Genomic DNA, 18,989 nt, shown 5'->3' with positions numbered 1-18,989 from the left:
GGCAGCAGCAGCAGCAGCAGCAGCGGCGCCAGCGCACGCTCCAGCACGAAGACGACGAAGAGTGGAGGCCGGCGGCGCCGGCGCCGGCGCCGACGCGTCCGCAGCTCACCTGCCAGAGCTCCGAGGAGAGGGAGGAGCCCCGGGGGTGCAAGGCCCACCCCCTATATAGGGCGGACAGCCTGTCGGAGGGCGACAGCGACCAGGGCGGCAGCGGCAGCGGCGGACGTCGACACACAGCGTCACCGGCCACCTTCCTCGCCGACATGTCCGACTCTGACGGCGCGCGCTCGCGCAGCCCGCAGCCACCGCGCCGCTACTCCAAGCGGCCGCTGCGCGGGCCCTACGGCCAGATGCTGGAGGCCGAGATGCAGAAGCCGGAGCCGCGCATCCACTCCAGATTCCACTGCAGCGAGGACCTCAAGTTCCTGGAGGAGCTGGCGGGTCCGCCGAGCGCCGGGCCGTCGCGCGCGCCCACGGTCCAGTCTCTAGATGAGCCGCAGGTGCACCGGCCGCGGCCCGCCGCCCGCGCCGCCCCTGCTGCCGCCGCGGCGTCGCCCTCGCCGTCGCCCTCGCCGTCGGCGTCGCCCGCTCCGCGTCCCGCCGCGGCCGCACAGCCGGCAACCGGCGCCAGGCGCAAGGTTAGCGGCGGCGCGCCACCCTGCCACCAGCGCACCGCCTCCAGCCCGTCGCAGCTCGAGGGCGGCCAGCGCCGCCGCCACCACGCACTCGCCGGTCTGCTCGCCGAGGGGCACGACCGCATCTACGCGGCGCCACAGCAGCTAAAGGTAGTCCGCCACACGTTACCTCTACTGCCCGTCATCACACACATTACGAATTATCATTTATACTTCATTATTATTATTATTATTGTTATTATTATCATCAGTGATGAACAAAGACAGACTCCTTCTGCTTCTCTATCTATGTTTATTCGTATTAGCGATTTTAACATTTGTTACAGGTTATCTTCAGATCCGTACCTGATAAAAAAGGGAAAGGAGATGATACTACAAAGCTGATATTGTTGCCACATAAAAACACGTGCGGTGGCAATATATAAATATATATGATCGTAAAGCTTCGTACCTAATGACTGTGAATAACAGTTCGTCAGCAGGGCGAGGATTTTGTTAAAAGTAGAGAGCTTGCGCAAACTGAGCTCTAATGAAACTTGTGTACATTGTGACGTGACTGACTCCTTCGTATAATAAAAGTCACCTTCGCAATAAATTAAAATTTTTAAGTTAAAGCCTAACAAAATAAAGGTTAAAAATACGTAAACTTCAAATGTTACGATAAGTACATATAATTATTACTCAAAAAGTAAAAAAAATACCTGACTCCCGTAGTCCGAATATACACACAAAAATGATCGAGATGGAGTCAGTCACCATTATTACACTAAAAGCAGTCGCGGTGTCCTCAAACATCTAAAATTTCAAAATTGTGATGTATAATTATTACTTATCGATTCACTCATTTTTACACGGTAGTGGTATAATGGTAACAGTTTAAACAACGCGTTATCTCTAAGTTAATTATGTTCTCAAAGATCCTGAGCAACTTTCTTGCATGTGTACAGTAGAACTGCCTTTTGCAGCTGCAAACAGAGCGATGGATACACTGTAGAATTTTCAAGGTAACCGGGATCACACTTGCGCCGTGTTATCTGCGTAAGTCGTAGTTGTGCTCTTCAGCAGCCGTCCATTATCAAACGCACGTCGTTGACTGTTGATGTATTTGCATATATGAATTAACGATTATCTATTTATATTTACTTATCGTTATTGTTATTATTGTTATTGTTGTTGTTGTTATTGTTAACTGGCTCGCTCATTTCTACGGGGCACTGATACGATTGTAACTGACAAAACAAAAAGTTATCACTATGTTTAACTATGTCCTACGAGAACCTGAACGAGCTGTTGTGCAGATGCTCAGCACAACTGCTTCTACAGCTGCTAACAGGGCGAAGAATGCAGTTTTAGGTCCTGTACCTCCTTCAAAGTATGTTTTATCATAACGCTGAAGTCCGATATTATCATTATCATTACTATTATTATTATTATTATTATTATTATTAGTTTCTCCATGTTCGGAGGATGCTGATTCCGTATCCGTTCGTTCAGTTAATGAAAACTAGCTCACGCTCCTAAAGAGAACTTTATTAAGACCACGACCGATTTCGGACTTCACATCAGGCAGTTTTCAAGTGGATTTGAAAATTGTGATGTGAAGAAGCAACGTGAAGTATGCTTTGATGTGAAGTTGCCTCTCTACAGCACAGTCTCCCATAGTCCTCTTGAAAACGGCTTGATGTAAAGACCTAAACCATTCATGGATTTAGTACAGTTCTTACTAGAAACTGGAGCGGCTTCTCATTTATTACTATTATTGTTATTATTAAGATTCACGAGCAATGAATGCACTTAGCTCCACTATGAACAATAACTAGGAAAGTGAATAAGAAATTCTGCTGGTAAGTCGCATGAGTAATACAAATCCAGATGTTACAGAGTCCTTTATTGTGTTCATGACGCGTTTCAGGCATGGTAACAAATAATAAAGAGAAGTGCAAATAATATATCACACAATACAGTTCCACCAAAGAAACGACGTTATATAAATCTCAAATGAAATCAGTTGTACACCATTCAAAAGAACATAAGTACATGCCATCTAAGATCAATATGTGCATTGACAAGGACGTTGAATAATGTCCGTACAAATGCCAAACGTAACACGTGCTGGCGTAAGCAACAAGTAGACCTAACCAGTAGCTGACTACTGTTACAGTGTCAAGGCACCGCTAACAGAGCCATAACGTAAGCTCATATCACTTGAGCGTAGCACTTCTGATGACGTGTAAAATCCAAATGTTAATATAAAATAATAAAAGCTCAACCAGCAAATGCGCAAGAAGACGATTGTAAAAACAGTATAATAGTACAAGACATTCCATTTACGTCATATAGAACCACACTGGGTACGATTTGTTCAAAATTTCAGTAGAGGGCGTCACATTCAGTACAAAGTTAATTAAACCAATAATTTTTCAATAAAAGAAAATTAATTAAAATAATTATTTCGTTTTTGCCAGCACAGCTGTGCAAAAAAGTCAACAGTAAAACACAATGCAACATTGCAGGTTTCATAAAACAAGTATACTGTTAGATGTCATTTTTGCGTTTGCAATATGACTCAAGAAAAGTAGTTCGCCAATAAAATTACATATGGTCATTAAGAATTCCATAAAACGCTGAGAAAGCTAAAAGAAAGAATAGCTGGCTGGGGACTATTATTGTGTTTTCCTACCCACAAGTAAATCATTGAAAAAAAACAAAGGAACACCTACGACTGCTTGAAATCTGCTCATTTTTTATAAGTTCTGGATCCACCTGAATACCGTAACTTTATTACCAAAATCTACATGTTTTCAATAAGAGTCCCCATCTGGCTGTTCTTTTTTTTCTATGTTTCATGGAATTCTTAATGAACACACGTAATTTTATTAGCGAACTGCTTTTATTAAGTCACTCTGAAAACGCAAGAATGACATGTGACAGTACGTTTGTTCTATGAAACGTGCACTATCGCATTGTGTTTTAATGTTGACTTTCTTGCACAGCTGTGCTGATAAAAACAAAATAATTATTTTAATTAATTTTATTTTATAGAAAATTAATATTTTAACTAACTTTGGAGAGGATGTGATGCCCTCTATTGTAATTATGAACAAATTATACCGAATGTGGTTCTGTATGACGGTGTTGTAATGTCTTGTGTTATTATACTGTTTTTACAATTGATTTTCTTGCACGTTAGTGCTGACTCAGCTTTTATTACTATATATTAACATTTGGATTTTACACGTGATCAGAAGTGCTGCCCTCCAGTGTTACAATCTTACGTTGTGGCTTTGTTAGGGGTGCCTTGACACTGTAACTGTAGTCAGCAACTGGTTATCTCCACTTTTTGTATACGACAGCACATATTTTGCTTGACATTTGTACGGACATTATTCAACGTCCTTGTCAATGAATATAATGATCTTAGATGGTATTTATTATGTTCTTCAAAAGTGTTTACAATTAATTTCATTTGAGATTCATATAATCCCATTTCTTTGATAAAGCTTTATTGTATGATGTCATTATTTGCACTTCTCTTTATTATTTGTTACTAGATCATTTGATTATGAGCTGTGCCCGAAACGCGTAGTGAACACAATAAAGAATTCAATACTATCTGGATCTGTATTACTTTCACTACTTACGAGTATTTTTAAAGTTTTCTACTTTGATAGTTACTGTTATTATGGTCGCACATTTCTACCAGAGCTTCAGGGCCTATTTACAACGAAAAATACCTTGCCAACCTACTTCTCAGCAATAGTTTCCCAGTCTCTACACTGCCTAAAGCTTACAAAACCACCTTGAATATTATCAATGTGTCTGTGATGTGGGAATGCAATACATCCTCTACCGGTAGGACTCTCTTCAGTCACTTTCTTTATGGTATCATAAACTTCGTCAGTGTTTAGTGTTCTCTGATCGTTAGTATTGCTGTATCATATTGGCCTAAATACATAAATTTTGTGTTCAAATACTCTTAGCTTTTATTTTCAGAAAATGATGCCCCACTCCTCGTAAATATTTGAAGAACGTCATGATTCCTACTAAGAGATACTGATGAGATTTCTTTATTGAACAACCAGTAACGGTCCACAGACTATCATCTGGTTCGTAAAAGTATTTCCAAATCGTATTGGTCGTTATAAAATCACTGGCGCTAGATAAAAAAATCCATGAGTACGTCACTGTTGTCGCATAGTAATATACATTACATCGTCAATTATAAACTGTGCATACTGTGCAATTATTCATTTTACAGTCGGCACAAGCGCTAGAGACGGAAGCATTCTAGATTTTTATGTGCAAATGTTATGTAAATGCTTTTATGAACTTAATGATGGTTTGTGAGCTGAAGCTGTTTGTCAAATAAAAAATAAAAAATCAGTAGCTGTTGGTGGCAATCTTGACGTTCTTCATCCTTAGATTGCCTTTTTTTCAGAAGTCCATGTTTCAGATGCGAGGATTAAAGTTATTAAATTATTGTTTTATATATATATATATATATATATATATATATATATATATATATATATATATATATATATATATATATATATATAACTCTGTTTACTGAAACCGGTCGCCGCAAATAAAGATTTTACAAAAGCGATCTTGGATCGAGAAGTTGCCTTCGTTCAGGTTGAATATTTACAGATGGCCTCTGTCGCTCAGTATGAGCAAGAAAACAATCAAAATTTGTAAAACATGACACATGTTACTAAGGCATTAAATTTTAAAGGTATGTTACTGTCTAGGAACTCTAACTTGCACGTATATATATATATATATATATATATATATATATATATATATATATATATATATATATATACGTGCAAGTTAGAGTTCCTAGACAGTATGTTACTGTCTAGTTAGCATATATATATATATATATATATATATATATATATATATATATATATATATATTTATATATATATATATATATGTGCAAGTTAGAGTTCCTAGACAGTAACATACCTTTAAAATTTAATGCCTTAGTAACATGTGTCATGTTTACAAATTTTGATTGTTTTCTTGCTCATACTGAGCGACAGAGGCCATCTGTAAATATTCAACCTGAACGAAGGCAACTTCTCGATCCAATATATATATATATATATATATACGTGCAAGTTAGAGTTCCTAGACAGTAACATACCTTTAAAATTTAATGCCTTAGTAACATGTGTCATGTTTTACAAATTTTGATTGTTTTCTTGCTCATACTGAGCGACAGAGACCATCTGTAAATATTCAACCTGAACGAAGGCAACTTCTCGATCCAAGATCGCTTTTGTAAAATCTTTATTTGCGGCGACCGGTTTCAGTAAACAGAGTTACCGTCATCTGATCTATGAGTAGTGTACATAAAGTGTAAAGCGGAGTATAAAAATAGCTTACAATGTCATAAATGTAACACGTGCAGTGAATTTCTATTATTATACATACCTCGATGAAGATTAATACAAGAGCCAAATTAGAGCTATAAGTGTACTCCATATATTACGTAGCCGGATAGTTGACATAAGATGCGGTGGCATGTCAAAGCGAAAACCAAAATTTATGACATGTTTCGTCATGTGCTCCCGTTACATATTACAGGTCACAGAGAACAACACTGATGCAGGATCACCAGTGAATTGACGCGCAGCGACAGTTAGCATATAACATGTTAGTACCCCTAGAGGTCGCTTGTTTATTCATGTCATTGCAAATTTACGTATGTAATTTTAATAAGATTGCGGTAACTGGCATACAGTTATAAATTTTTTTGTAACAGGTAGAAGCTAAAATATTTTGTAGAACAGCAAGAGCATACGCAAACATAACTGGAATAAAAGTATAATTTTTTAAAACAAATAACAACCAAAATATTTTCTACACACGTAAATAGCATCGGTAACCATGTAGAGGTAAAGCACTAAGTCAAAAGAGCAACATGTCGTAAAGATTACAGCTCAAGTCGTATTTCGAAATGCTGTCTATATACAACTTCAGATACAAAACAAATTAATCGATCAGTAACATTTATTGACAGTACGCTTGCACAACAGAAACCTAGAAGAAGACGAGAGTGCACAGCATAGAATACCATATATAGCTCATTATGTAGGTGACGAAGAGGAAATGTCTTCGGTATATATTTGTAGTGATGAACGCATTACTGGAGGTCATCTGTGCGAAAAAGCCTGGTACCCCGAGGTCTAGGCATGATTGTGGACGCTCAGCAACCGTTACAAATATAAAACGTTACAATATCAAAATCAAAATAGTAATCTATATCAGCAGTGGCAGGGACCATTCACTGAGACAATAAAAGATTTAGATAAAACAGAAATGAGCTATGGATCGCGTGGTATACTTGACATTATCGTCACCTTAGAGCTGAAAGTAACCTTTTTTCACCTGGTTTAAGCAGGACTGCGCATGAACTAATCATTTTACTGTGACATTTATGTACCTACATCGTATAATTTGTCCTTGTTCATTCCTATGTAACGGTTGTTGAGAATCTACAATCATAACTAGACTTCGGGCTACGTATCATATTGAATATCTACCGTGCGTTTTTGCGCAGATGACCTCCTGTAATGCGTTCACCACTAAAAGTATATACCGAACACATACATAATGAGCTACGTATGGCGCTTTGTACTGCGAAATCTCGTCGTCTATTAGGTTTCTGCTCTGCAGCCTTATTGTCAATAAATGTTACTGTGCGATTATTTTGTCTTGTATCTGAAGCTGTATATAGATAGGATTTTGAAATACGACTTAGGTTGTAGTCCTAACAACATGTTGTTCTTTCGACTTCGTGCCTTGCCTCTGCATGGTTGCGGAAGCTCCTTATATGTGTAGAAAGTATTTCGGCAGTTATCTGCTTATATATCTTTTATACCAGTTACCACATTTTTACGTGTTGTCTTTTCTGACTTCTTGTTTTACCTCTATATGTTTGCGTGTTCTCTTGCTGTTCTACAAAATATTTTAGCTTTTACCTGTCACAAAAATTTTATAATTGTACACCAGTTACCACAATTTTATTAAAATGACATACGTGTATTTACAGTTGACAATGACATGAATACACAAACGATCTCTAGCGGCACTAACATGTCGCCTAATAACTGTCGCCGTGCGGCAGTTCAGTGGCGACTCTGTATCAGTGATGTACTCTGTGACTTGTAACACATGACGGATTCGCTTGACGAAACATATTGTAAATAATGATAGTCAATTTGGTATGCCAATGCTTCTTACATCAATTCTCCGACTAAGTAAGATCTGGAGTACATTAGCAGCTCTAATTGCGCTCTTGTAGTAACCTTCATCGAGGTATGTGTAATAGTAATAATAATAATAATTCACTCTACGTATTTTATTTATGGCAGTGTACGTTTTTTTTTTTTTTTTAATCTGGTATGGTTGGTTGGTTGATTGGGGGAGGGGACCAAACAGCGACGTTATCGGTCTTTTCGGTGAAGGGAAGGATGGGGAAGGAAGTCGGCCGTGCCCTTTGGAAGAAACCATCCCAACATTTGCCTGAAGCGATTTAGGGAAACCACGGAAAACCTAAATCAGGATGACCGGACGAGGGTTGGAACCGTCGTCCTCCGGAATCCGAGTCTAGAGTGAATCTGATATGCTTTACACTTTATGTACACTGGTCACAGATCAGACGATGGTAGCTCTGTTTACTGACACCGGTCATCGTAAATAAAGGTTTTACAAATGCGATCTTCGCTGAGAAGTTATCTTCTTTCAAATCTAAATTGGATTCTGGCTTTAATAGGGTCTTCAAGACGTCAGTGAGGTGTCAAGATTAGTTTTTGCAAACCTTGTGTCGTTAACATTTAGCGCATTATTACTTGCCAGATGTCGAGTTATTGTGAAGTACATTATTTTATCTGTATTCATCTGAAGACCCATGCATTTCGTAGCATTTATTAATTGTGTTGTAAGGGCCTTTAATTCGTTTTAATTTTCAGTTAATAGAGCAATATCGTCAGCATGTGTTTATGCTTAAACATGGTCCTCACTCAATACAGATCTCACCTGTCGCCCGCCTCCGTAACTGAGGCCTCTGTCGCACGGTAGCAGTATAGTGGCATCGCATTGTTGGGCTGGAATGTGAGACAAAGGAAGAAGGATTGTGACGACGTATAGTTTGTGATCATCCGACTGTGAAGAAATGTTGTATATTAAATTACAGACCTCTTCACAATGCTTCATGGAGCGCGGACATTAAAACACTGTCGACAATAATTTTATCGTAAAGGATACGCACAAGAATTGGGTTTCATACTCACACTTCTCTCCCAAATTACCATCATTTATTTATTTAGTAGCTGGTTCGTCAGATGTTGTGCTGTCCAATAAATTTGTTTGTGATTGTTATGTGAATTTATGAAAAGCTATTGTAAAAATGTAAACAAAGTAAAAATGAGAAGAAAACGTATTTTTGAATGATCGCTGTATCTGCTAACTATTGTGGCCATGGATATTAAATACGAGAAAGAATACATTTACAAGTACACCAACGGGAAATTACAACGGTGAAATGCTGGAAAAGGGTGATGGGCCTGGAATGTGATCGGCTTGGAACTGTCAGGTTTTGTTGCAAAATTTAAGATTCTGTTGAAATACGTCAGAATTCCATGCCAACCAAGTGATTTATTTTCTTCCATTGAACCTGAAATCACAATGAATCTCCAAGTGTTTTATTTACATTTCGACTCCGATTGCAAGATCTATGTTCAAGTAAACAATAGAAACAAGGAAATGCTTTGTTTCCGTTGGTCTGCTGGGACATCACTTCGTTCATTGCAATGCTATATGTTTTATCGTCTGGCGTGAACACTGAAAACATTCAAATGAGTTATTTCCATCCCGGGAGCATAACGAACAACAGAGAAAAATAATCAACTAAATATGTCGTCCCTACCGTCAGTTAGCATCAAGAGTGAATACAAAAATTACGGTTATTGCAGTTTAGATAAATTTTCGGACTTTCGTTCGTAATTGTACCTTTCCTGAAAACTTTTCCGGAATCATACACCGAGCCGGGTGGCACAGTGGTTAGCACACTGGACTCGTATTCATGAGGACGACGTTTCAAACAAGAGTCCGGCCATCTTGATGTAGGTTTTTCGAGATTTCTCTAATTCGCTTCAGGCAAGTGCCGGAATGGTTCCTCTAAAAGGGCAGGGCCGACTTCCGTCCCCATCTTCCCTAACCCGATGGGACCGATGAGCTCGCTGTTTGGTCCTCTCGCCCAAGTCAACCAACCATCCAACCAGAATCATAACGAACAAAACTAAAGAGAATTACGCATCTCCATCATTCGAATGGTGAGTTATGGTCTGTATTTCGTACAGGTTTTACCAACTTTTCCAGTTTTCTGGGAAACTTTCAAATTTTTTCGTGCAGGGAAAATATTTTTGGAGTATCACTAACATTCTTTTTTAAAACAAAATTACGCAAATCCATCCAGATGTTCTCAACTGATGCGCATTTAATTTTTATTTGTTTAGATTGCTGTTTCATCAAGGCCCTCCGTATTGAATCTTTGTTTCAGATTGTCTAATACATAAAATGACTCCATATCACAAATCGAGTGCTCTACAGATTACTGTCATAACTTTCCAGCAAAGAGAAGTTAAATAAAGTAATTTATACGATAAAATATGGTGTAATCTGTGTAATCGCGCCACCAACTAAAGAAAGATAACTAAACTTCATATGTATACTTCAAATTTATTTCTGTTACGGACAAGTTCCGGCTTCAAATTTATTTCTGTTTTGGACAAGTTCCGGCCTTGACAATCTCTTGTCGCGCATCCTAAGCTATGTCTGATCCACTCCGTAGTTTGTTCTGTACACCTTAGCTATTTTGTGTTGTGCCACTCTCGAGTATTCCTTACTTCATGTGAACTGCCGCTATTGTAATTATAGCTATAAATTATTCACAATACTTGTTGCAACAATGGACAGACACGCAAATACCATTGGACCACATTTAAATACAAATAAAAATATAGTTTAATGTTCCTAATTAAGTCGAGTAAATGCCATTTAACTACACTCCTGGAAATGGAAAAAAGAACACATTGACACCGGTGTGTCAGACCCACCATACTTGCTCCGGACACTGCGAGAGGGCTGTACAAGCAATGATCACACGCACGGCACAGCGGACACACCAGGAACCGCGGTGTTGGCCGTCGAATGGCGCTAGCTGCGCAGCATTCGTGCACCGCCGCCGTCAGTGTCAGCCAGTTTGCCGTGGCATACGGAGCTCCATCGCAGTCTTTAACACTGGTAGCATGCCGCGACAGCGTGGACGTGAACCGTATGTGCAGTTGACGGACTTTGAGGGAGGGCGTATAGTGGGCATGCGGGAGGCCGGGTGGACGTACCGCCGAATTGCTCAACACGTGGGGCGTGAGGTCTCCACAGTACATCGATGTTGTCGCCAGTGGTCGGCGGAAGGTGCACGTGCCCGTCGACCTGGGACCGGACCGCAGCGACGCACGGATGCACGCCAAGACCGTAGGATCCTACGCAGTGCCGTAGGGGACCGCACCGCCACTTCCCAGCAAATTAGGGACACTGTTGCTCCTGCGGTATCGGCGAGGACCATTCGCAACCGTCTCCATGAAGCTGGGCTACGGTCCCGCACACCGTTAGGCCGTCTTCCGCTCACGCCCCAACATCGTGCAGCCCGCCTCCAGTGGTGTCGCGACAGGCGTGAATGGAGGGACGAATGGAGACGTGTCGTCTTCAGCGATGAGAGTCGCTTCTGCCTTGGTGCCAATGATGGTCGTATGCGTGTTTGGCGCCGTGCGGGTGAGCGCCACAATCTGGACTGCATACGACCGAGGCACACGGGGCCAACACCCGGCATCATGGTGTGGGGAGCGATCTCCTACACTGGCCGTACACCACTGGTGATCGTCGAGGGGACACTGAATAGTGCACGGTACATCCAAACCGTCATCAAACCCATCGTTCTACCATTCCTAGACCGGCAAGGGAACTTGCTGTTCCAACAGGACAATGCACGTCCGCATGTATCCCGTGCCACCCAACGTGCTCTAGAAGGTGTAAGTCAACTACCCTGGCCAGCAAGATCTCCGGATCTGTCCCCCATTGAGCATGTTTGGGACTGGATGAAGCGTCGTCTCACGCGGTCTGCACGTCCAGCACGAACGCTGGTCCAACTGAGGCGCCAGGTGGAAATGGCATGGCAATCCGTTCCACAGGACTACATCCAGCATCTCTACGATCGTCTCCATGGGAGAATAGCAGCCTGCATTCCTGCGAAAGGTGGATATACACTGTACTAGTGCCGACATTGTGCATGCTCTGTTGCCTGTGTCTTTGTGCCTGTGGTTCTGTCAGTGTGATCATGTGATGTGTCTGACCCCAGGAATGCGTCAATAAAGTTTCCCCTTCCTGGGACAATGAATTCACGGTGTTCTTATTTCAATTTCCAGGAGTGTATTTAAAGCATACTTTTGACCCATAATTGTGAACTTGTTACACACCTACTTCAAATTTACCAAAGTACCCACAGATTGTTGTCGGTGGGACAACTAACTATGTCGTTCTTTCTTCGTCAGTCACTTGCCAAAAGGGCAAGAAGTTCAAGAAGTTTTTTTCATTCAATTCGAACACGTACACCATTTAAATATAAAATTCAGCAAATATATGCTAATTAACACATATCTAATTGACATTTTCATGAAAAATGCATGTCTTCTTCTACCTGATTCAATATTACACACAAAAATTCCGTTTTCGTTGCAAATATAAATTCTCTATTACCGAAATTTTATAAAGGATTGTTAATACGCATCATTTAAACTGCAAATACGCAAAATACACAGATACTAAGTTACACTCTACAAGCACACATCACAGTTAGCGTTACTAATAGGGATACCACAAGGCAATGGGATTTTTTGTAATTTTTTATATTTATGGTTCGTGGAGTTCAGAACTCAAATATCAGCGTTATATTTTGCACCTCGACGTACAGTTGCTTCCACTAATGACCATATCTCTGCTTTCCTTACAATGTTCTGAAAGGACACTGTCCCTTACGGCTACCATCAGTCGACGAACTTATAATATCTTCTCGAACGTCTCGACATTTACATAGTCACAAATTTCTGAGCCCCGACTCTCAATTTTACAAGAATGGTTGTACCTCTGGACCATAGCCACTGATGACGTGAACCATACGCTGACTTTAATCAACGCGATTTCCCTGATATCCTGGAATATACTGTACACAAAATGCACGGCTACTACACTAGAGTCTATATGCACGCATGACAGTTACACTATTTTATCAAAAGAATCCGGACACTCTCAAAAACATACGTGTTTCATATTAGCATTGTGCTGCCACCTACTGCCAGGTACTACATATCAGCGATCTCAGTAGTCATTAGACTCGGGGACTTCGAACGTAGTCAGGTGATTGGGTGTCACTAGTGTCATACGTATGTACGCGAGATTTCCACACTCCGAAACATTCCTAGGTCCACTTTTTCCGATGTGATGGTGAAGTCGAAACGTGAAGGGAAACGTACAGCACAAAAGCGTACAGGCCGACCTCGTCTGTTGACTGACAGAGACCGCCAACAGTTGAAGAGGGTCGTAAGGTGTAATAGGCAGACATCTATCCAGAGCATCACACAGAAAACTTGGATTGGTTCAAATGGTTCAAATGGCTCTGAGCACTATGGGACTTAACATCTATGGTCATCAGTCCCCTAGAACTTAGAACTGCTTAAACCTAACTAACCTAAGGACAGCACACAACACCCAGCCATCACAAACTTGGATTTCATGGTAGAGCGGCCACTCATAAGCCACACATTACGCCGGTAAATGCCAAACGACGCCTCGCTTGGTGTAAGGAGCGTAATCATTGGACGATTGAACACTGTAAAAACATTGTGTGGAGTGACGAATCACGGTACACAATGTGGCGGTCCGATGGCAGGGTGTGGGCATGGCGAATGCCCGGTGAACGTCATCTGACAGCGTGTGTAGTGCCAACAGCAAAATTCTGAGGTGGTGGTATTATGGTGTGGTCTTTCTTTTCATGGAGGGGGCTTGCACCCCTTGTTGTTTAGCGTGGCACTATCACAGCACAGGCTACATTGATGTTTTAAGCACCTTCTTAAGTTCTTGCTTCCCATTATTGAAGAGAAATTCGGGGATGGCGATAGGATCTTTCAATACTTTCTGTTCATAATACACGGCCTGTGGCGGAGTGATTACAAGACAATAACGTCCCTGTAGCGGTCTGGCTTGCACAGAGTCCTGGCCTGAATCCTATAGAACACCTTTGAGATGTTTTGGAAGCCAACTTCGTGCCAGGCCTCACCGATCGACATCGATACCTCTCCTCAGTGCAGCACTCCTTGCAAGAATGGGCTGCCATTCCCCAACAAACCTTCCAGCACCTGATTGAACGTATGCCTGCGAGAGTGGAAGCTGTGATGAAGGCTAAGGGTGGGCCGACACCCTATTGAATTCCAGCATTACTAATGGAGGGCGCCACGAACTTGTAAGTCATTTTCAGCCAGGTGTCAGGATACTTTTGATCACATGGTGTACTTTCACTAATAAAAATCACACGGTAGTTGGGTTTTTGTAATTTTCTTATATTTATGGTACATGAAGTTCAGAACCAAAATATCAGTCCGCCGAAGTATTTCGATGCAACTCTAAAAAATTCTCTAGAAAATCGATTTTGAAGCTTTTCAAGCATCTTTAATTCCCAGAACCATTTACGGCCTTTAACAGGCCATCTGGCAATGTGATAGAATCCCTACGTGCCATGTAGTTGGCCTGGTTTCGACTTCTAGCCGATGCACTTTTTTTTAATGTTGAATGTTCTACGAGCATATGCGTGAGGGAAAAAATACACAAATATGGAGAGAAAATCGGTAGAGATTGAGATTGGTAATCGCTGGATCGCTGTTTCGAATCTCATTTTGATTATTATTTTTTTCGTTCATTTCGAATACCTACGTCATTTAAATACAAAATTCAGAAAATGTATGCTAATTAACACATATCTAATTGTCAGTTTCATTTAAAATATACTGTAAACAAAAATCCAGTTTTCATTGCAAATATATCTTCTTAATTACTGAACTTTTATAAAAGATTGTTAATAAAACAGCTTGTAATCGAATTGCGTGGTTATGGAATATCGTCTCAGTTATGCAACTGGATTCGTGATTTTCTGTCAGAGAGGTCACAGTTCGAAGTAACTGACGAAAAGTCATCGAGTAAAACAGAAGTGATATCTGATATTCCCCAAGGTAGTGTTATAGGTCCTCTGCTGTCCCTTATATATGTAAACGATATAGGCGACAATCTGAGCAGCCGGCTTAGGTTATCTGCAGATGATGTTGTCGTTTATCATCCAGTAAAGCAAATTAGAAAACAATTTAGAAGAGATATCTGTATGATGCGAAAAATGGCAATTGACCTTAAATAATGAAAATTGTGAGGTCATAACATGAGTGCTCAAAGGAATGCATTAAACTTCGGTTCCGCAATAAAGTAAACCAAATCTAAAGGCCGTAAATTCAATTCAATGCCTAGGAATTACAATTACTAACAATTTAAATACCGGCCGTTGTGGCCGAGAGTGATTCTAGGAGCTTCAGTCCGGATCCGCGCTGCTGCTACGGTTGCAGGTTCGAATCCTGCCTCGAGCATGGATGAGTGTGATGTCCTTAGGTTAGTTAGGTTTAAGTAGTTCTAAGTCTAGGGGACTGATGACCTCAGATGTTAAGCCCCATAGTGCTCAGTGCCATTCGAACCATTTTTGAACAATTTAAATGGGAAATAACACATAGAAAATGTAGTGGGGAAGGCGAACCAAAGACTGCATTATATTGGCAGAACACTAAGAAGATGCAACAGATCTTCTAAAGAGACTACCTACTCTCCATTTACCCATCCTCTTTATGGAGTTCTGCTGCGCAGTGTCAGATCCTTACCATATAGGATTAATGTAGTACATCGAGAAATTTCAAAGTGGGGCAGCACGTTTCGTATTATCGACAAGTAGGGGAGGGAGTGTCACGGACGTGATACTGGATTTAGGGTGGACATTATTAAAACAAAGGCGTTTCTCGTTGCGGCGTGAGCTTCTCACGAAATTTCAGTTACCATGTTCCTCCTCCGAATGTGAAAATATTTTGTTCATTCCGACTTACATAGAGAGTAACGATCATCATAATAAAATAAGGAAATTCTAATCTTGCACGAAAAGATATAGGTGTTAGTTTTTACGGCGCGCTGTTCAAGAGTGGCGTAATAGAGAATTATTGTGAAGGTAGCTCGATGAACGCTTTCCCATGTACTTGAGTGTGATTTGAACCCTCTCCCAGGCACTTAAGTGTGATTTGCAGAGTGGCCTTGTAGATGTAGATGTTCGAATTGGAAAAAATAATAATATTTATTTTACGTTTCACGGAGATGCTACTAGAATATGCGCATTTGATTAAATATTTAGAACGGCTTGACGGCTTGTAATACAACGTGGCCTGATAACGTAGCAAGGGAGTACTCCACCACAGAGCCCCGCAGGCTATCAAAAAATGAATCTGACTTCAGGGTATTAAAGATGCTCGGATCGAGGATATTCGAGAGTTGCATAGACTTGCTTTGAAACAATGATATTTGTGTTCTGAACTTCATGTACAGGTTTATTCTAAGTGATGAACCCACTTTCAAAAATTCGTATGTATTGAAGTACAAATCCAAAATGAACAAGCTTTATACCAATGAAAAGAGGAAGTTTCAAAGTTTTTGGCTGGCGGAGGTGCGCAGGCGGTGATGGTTTCAGAAGCTGCCGGTAAAGTTCTCGCGTCAATAGGGCCGTCTAAAGCTTTAGGGCCGTCACTCCGTTTCACTGTCAGTTGTGGGTGATATGGCGACTGTGGAGCACAAGGTTTTCTGCGTTCCTGAGTTCGCGAAAAGTGAGTCGCAAGTTGCAGTGCAGCCGGCATTTCGTACCAAATTCGGTATTCAACCACGAACTCGCAAAAGCATTAGCCGTTGGTTTAAGCAGTTTAACAGACTGGGAGTGAACCACCAGGGTAGACGAAAGCGCAGTCGGCTCTCAGCCGTGTTGTGAAGCGGACGTGCGAGGGGCTCTGTGCGGCGCTCCGCAAGCGGGCCGTTGTTTACTCGCACGGGCTCAAAAATGGTTCAAATAGCTCTGAGCACTATGGGACTTAACATCTGAGGTCATCAGTCCCCCAGAACTTAGAACTACTTAAACCTAACTAACCTAAGGACATCACACACATCCATGCCCGAGGCTGGATTCCAACCTGCGACCGTAGCGATCGCGCGGTTCCGGACTGATGCGCCTAGAACCGCTCGGCCACCGCGGCTGGCACTCGCGCGGGTAGTGGTATTGCAGTGTAAACAGATCACCTCGAACGACGATGGCGCTTTCTTATGGAAATTATAGAAAGACCACAATTAAAGTAACGTGCGATGCCCGGTACGCACGACCTACGGCATACGAAGTAGAGCGTTTCCTGCGTGAAGTAATACACGTCGATCCACAGGAAATTATCAGTATACATCTTTCGATCGTCTCCAGCACAGTTTACCTGAAACTCGTCGATGAAGCAGCGTGCGAACAACTTCTTCGCCGTTCCACCGTTGGATATCGTTTCCACCACTCGGACAGCAACGTGGGTGTAGTGACTGTCGACCATGCAGGACTCGGAGTTCGGAACATACGAATCTTCGAGCTGCCGTTTGAAGTTCCGGTCACGCTTGTCGTGAACGCGCTGCGGCCTTACGGGGAAGTATTAAGTCATGTGGAAGAAAATTGGCATACGTTCGAGACGTATTCTGTACTGAATGGAGTGCGTCAAGGTGCGAATCGAACTGCGTAAACACATCCCATCTTACGTGGCCGTTGGTGGCTGTCGAGCGTTCGTCATTTATGACGGTCAGCCGCGGACTGGTTCAGGGTGCGGGCAGGAAGGCCATGTACGCTCTGAATGACTGCAGCGACGCCTCGTTCAGATGCCACGTGCAGACATGTCGCCTCCATCGCAACCGACAACGCTGCCTATTACACACGTTGAGGCAGCGAGTATCATTCCGGACGCGGAGGTTGTTCTGTTCCAGTTGCCGACCCCCGCGGGCCCGGTTTCCGCGCCCACGAGGACGAAGCCTCCATCGGTACCGTCGCCGTGCTCGACAGCAGCGACCACGTCTGCACCCCAGCCGTTTGAGGAAGGAGAGCATCAGCAAATCGATTCGAGATCGGACACAGAGATGCGGGAGTTGCCTACTGTCTGTCGTGATCCACAGGACGCGGACACGCGTTCCCGCAAGCAGAAGTCGCCCAATCGGCGAAAGAAGAGAAGGCCGTCTGCAGGAAATGATTCGCGAGATGGTGACACGTTGCAGGAGGACGAGGAAAATGCATCTGCGGCCAGGGCTGTGGACCTCACACCAACAGTTCCTGGTTCGTTGCTGGTAACGTCCAACCAAGGACAAAGATAAGTTGACGATGCTCACCCACGAGCCCCCTGGCGATTTTGCGGCTACGACATCGGATGAATGCCATGTGTTGTCTCATGTACCACACTTCTAGCTTGGTGATTGGGCGTCCGAGATGGAGATGAAAACAATGATATCAGACTCGAGCGACAGCCAGATGCCCGCAGCCGGCGTATCGTCGGACGGACGTCTTATCTCAGCCGATCAATAATATATACGGTGCGGGTGACAGGGACGGTCGGACGGACGACGAGGCGCATACTGGCTTAAGCAACTGCAGGATACGTCTTCGTACTATCAAATGGCCCGGGTATATCGGATAGGTTATTAATTTATTTATTTATTGTTCCGTGGGACCAAATTAAGGAGAAGTCTCCATGGTCATGGAACGAGTCAATACATGAAATTATAACACGATAGTAGAAACAGATAAAATGAAATAGAAAAAAACATATTCAGGCGACAAGTCGTAAGTTTAAATAAAGAAAATAAACAATGTAACACTGGAATTTGTTTAATTTTTTAGCTCTTCCAGGAGCTCCTCGACAGAATAGGAGGAGTGAGCCTTGAGGATACTCTTCAGTTTAGACTTAAAAAGTGTTTGGGCTACTGCTAAGATTTTTGAGTTCTTGTGGTAGCTTATTGAAAATGGATGCAGCAGAATACTGCACTCCTTTCTGCACAAGAGTCAAGGAAGTGCATTCCACATGCAAATTTGATTTCTGCCTAGTATTAACTGAGTGAAAGCTGCTAACTCTTGGGAATAGGCTAATATTG

The 18,989-nt window shown here is 42.1% G+C and overlaps 2 protein-coding genes across 2 annotated transcripts in view; both read left to right on the top strand.

Annotated features, from left to right (window-relative positions):
• LOC124722356 (nascent polypeptide-associated complex subunit alpha, muscle-specific form-like) overlaps window positions 1-169 on the top strand; it is a 351,300-nt gene extending 351,131 nt beyond the window's left edge. Inside the window, exon 4 of the mRNA XM_047247532.1 lies at window positions 45-169. Within this exon, the coding sequence (XP_047103488.1) occupies window positions 45-169 (125 nt within the window). The remainder of the gene's footprint in view (window positions 1-44) is intronic.
• A 94-nt stretch (window positions 170-263) lies between these two features.
• LOC124722355 (putative uncharacterized protein DDB_G0290521) lies at window positions 264-18,215 on the top strand. The gene is made up of 2 exons (XM_047247531.1): window positions 264-785; window positions 17,835-18,215. Exons 1-2 carry the CDS (start codon window positions 264-266, stop codon window positions 18,213-18,215), a joined length of 903 nt encoding a protein of 300 aa, XP_047103487.1.
• The last annotated feature ends 774 nt before the right edge of the window (window positions 18,216-18,989 follow it).

This window comes from Schistocerca piceifrons, chromosome X (assembly GCF_021461385.2).
Source record: "Schistocerca piceifrons isolate TAMUIC-IGC-003096 chromosome X, iqSchPice1.1, whole genome shotgun sequence".
In the NCBI taxonomy this organism is placed as follows: domain Eukaryota; kingdom Metazoa; phylum Arthropoda; class Insecta; order Orthoptera; family Acrididae; genus Schistocerca; species Schistocerca piceifrons.
This window is presented reverse-complemented; position numbering and strand designations above follow the sequence as displayed.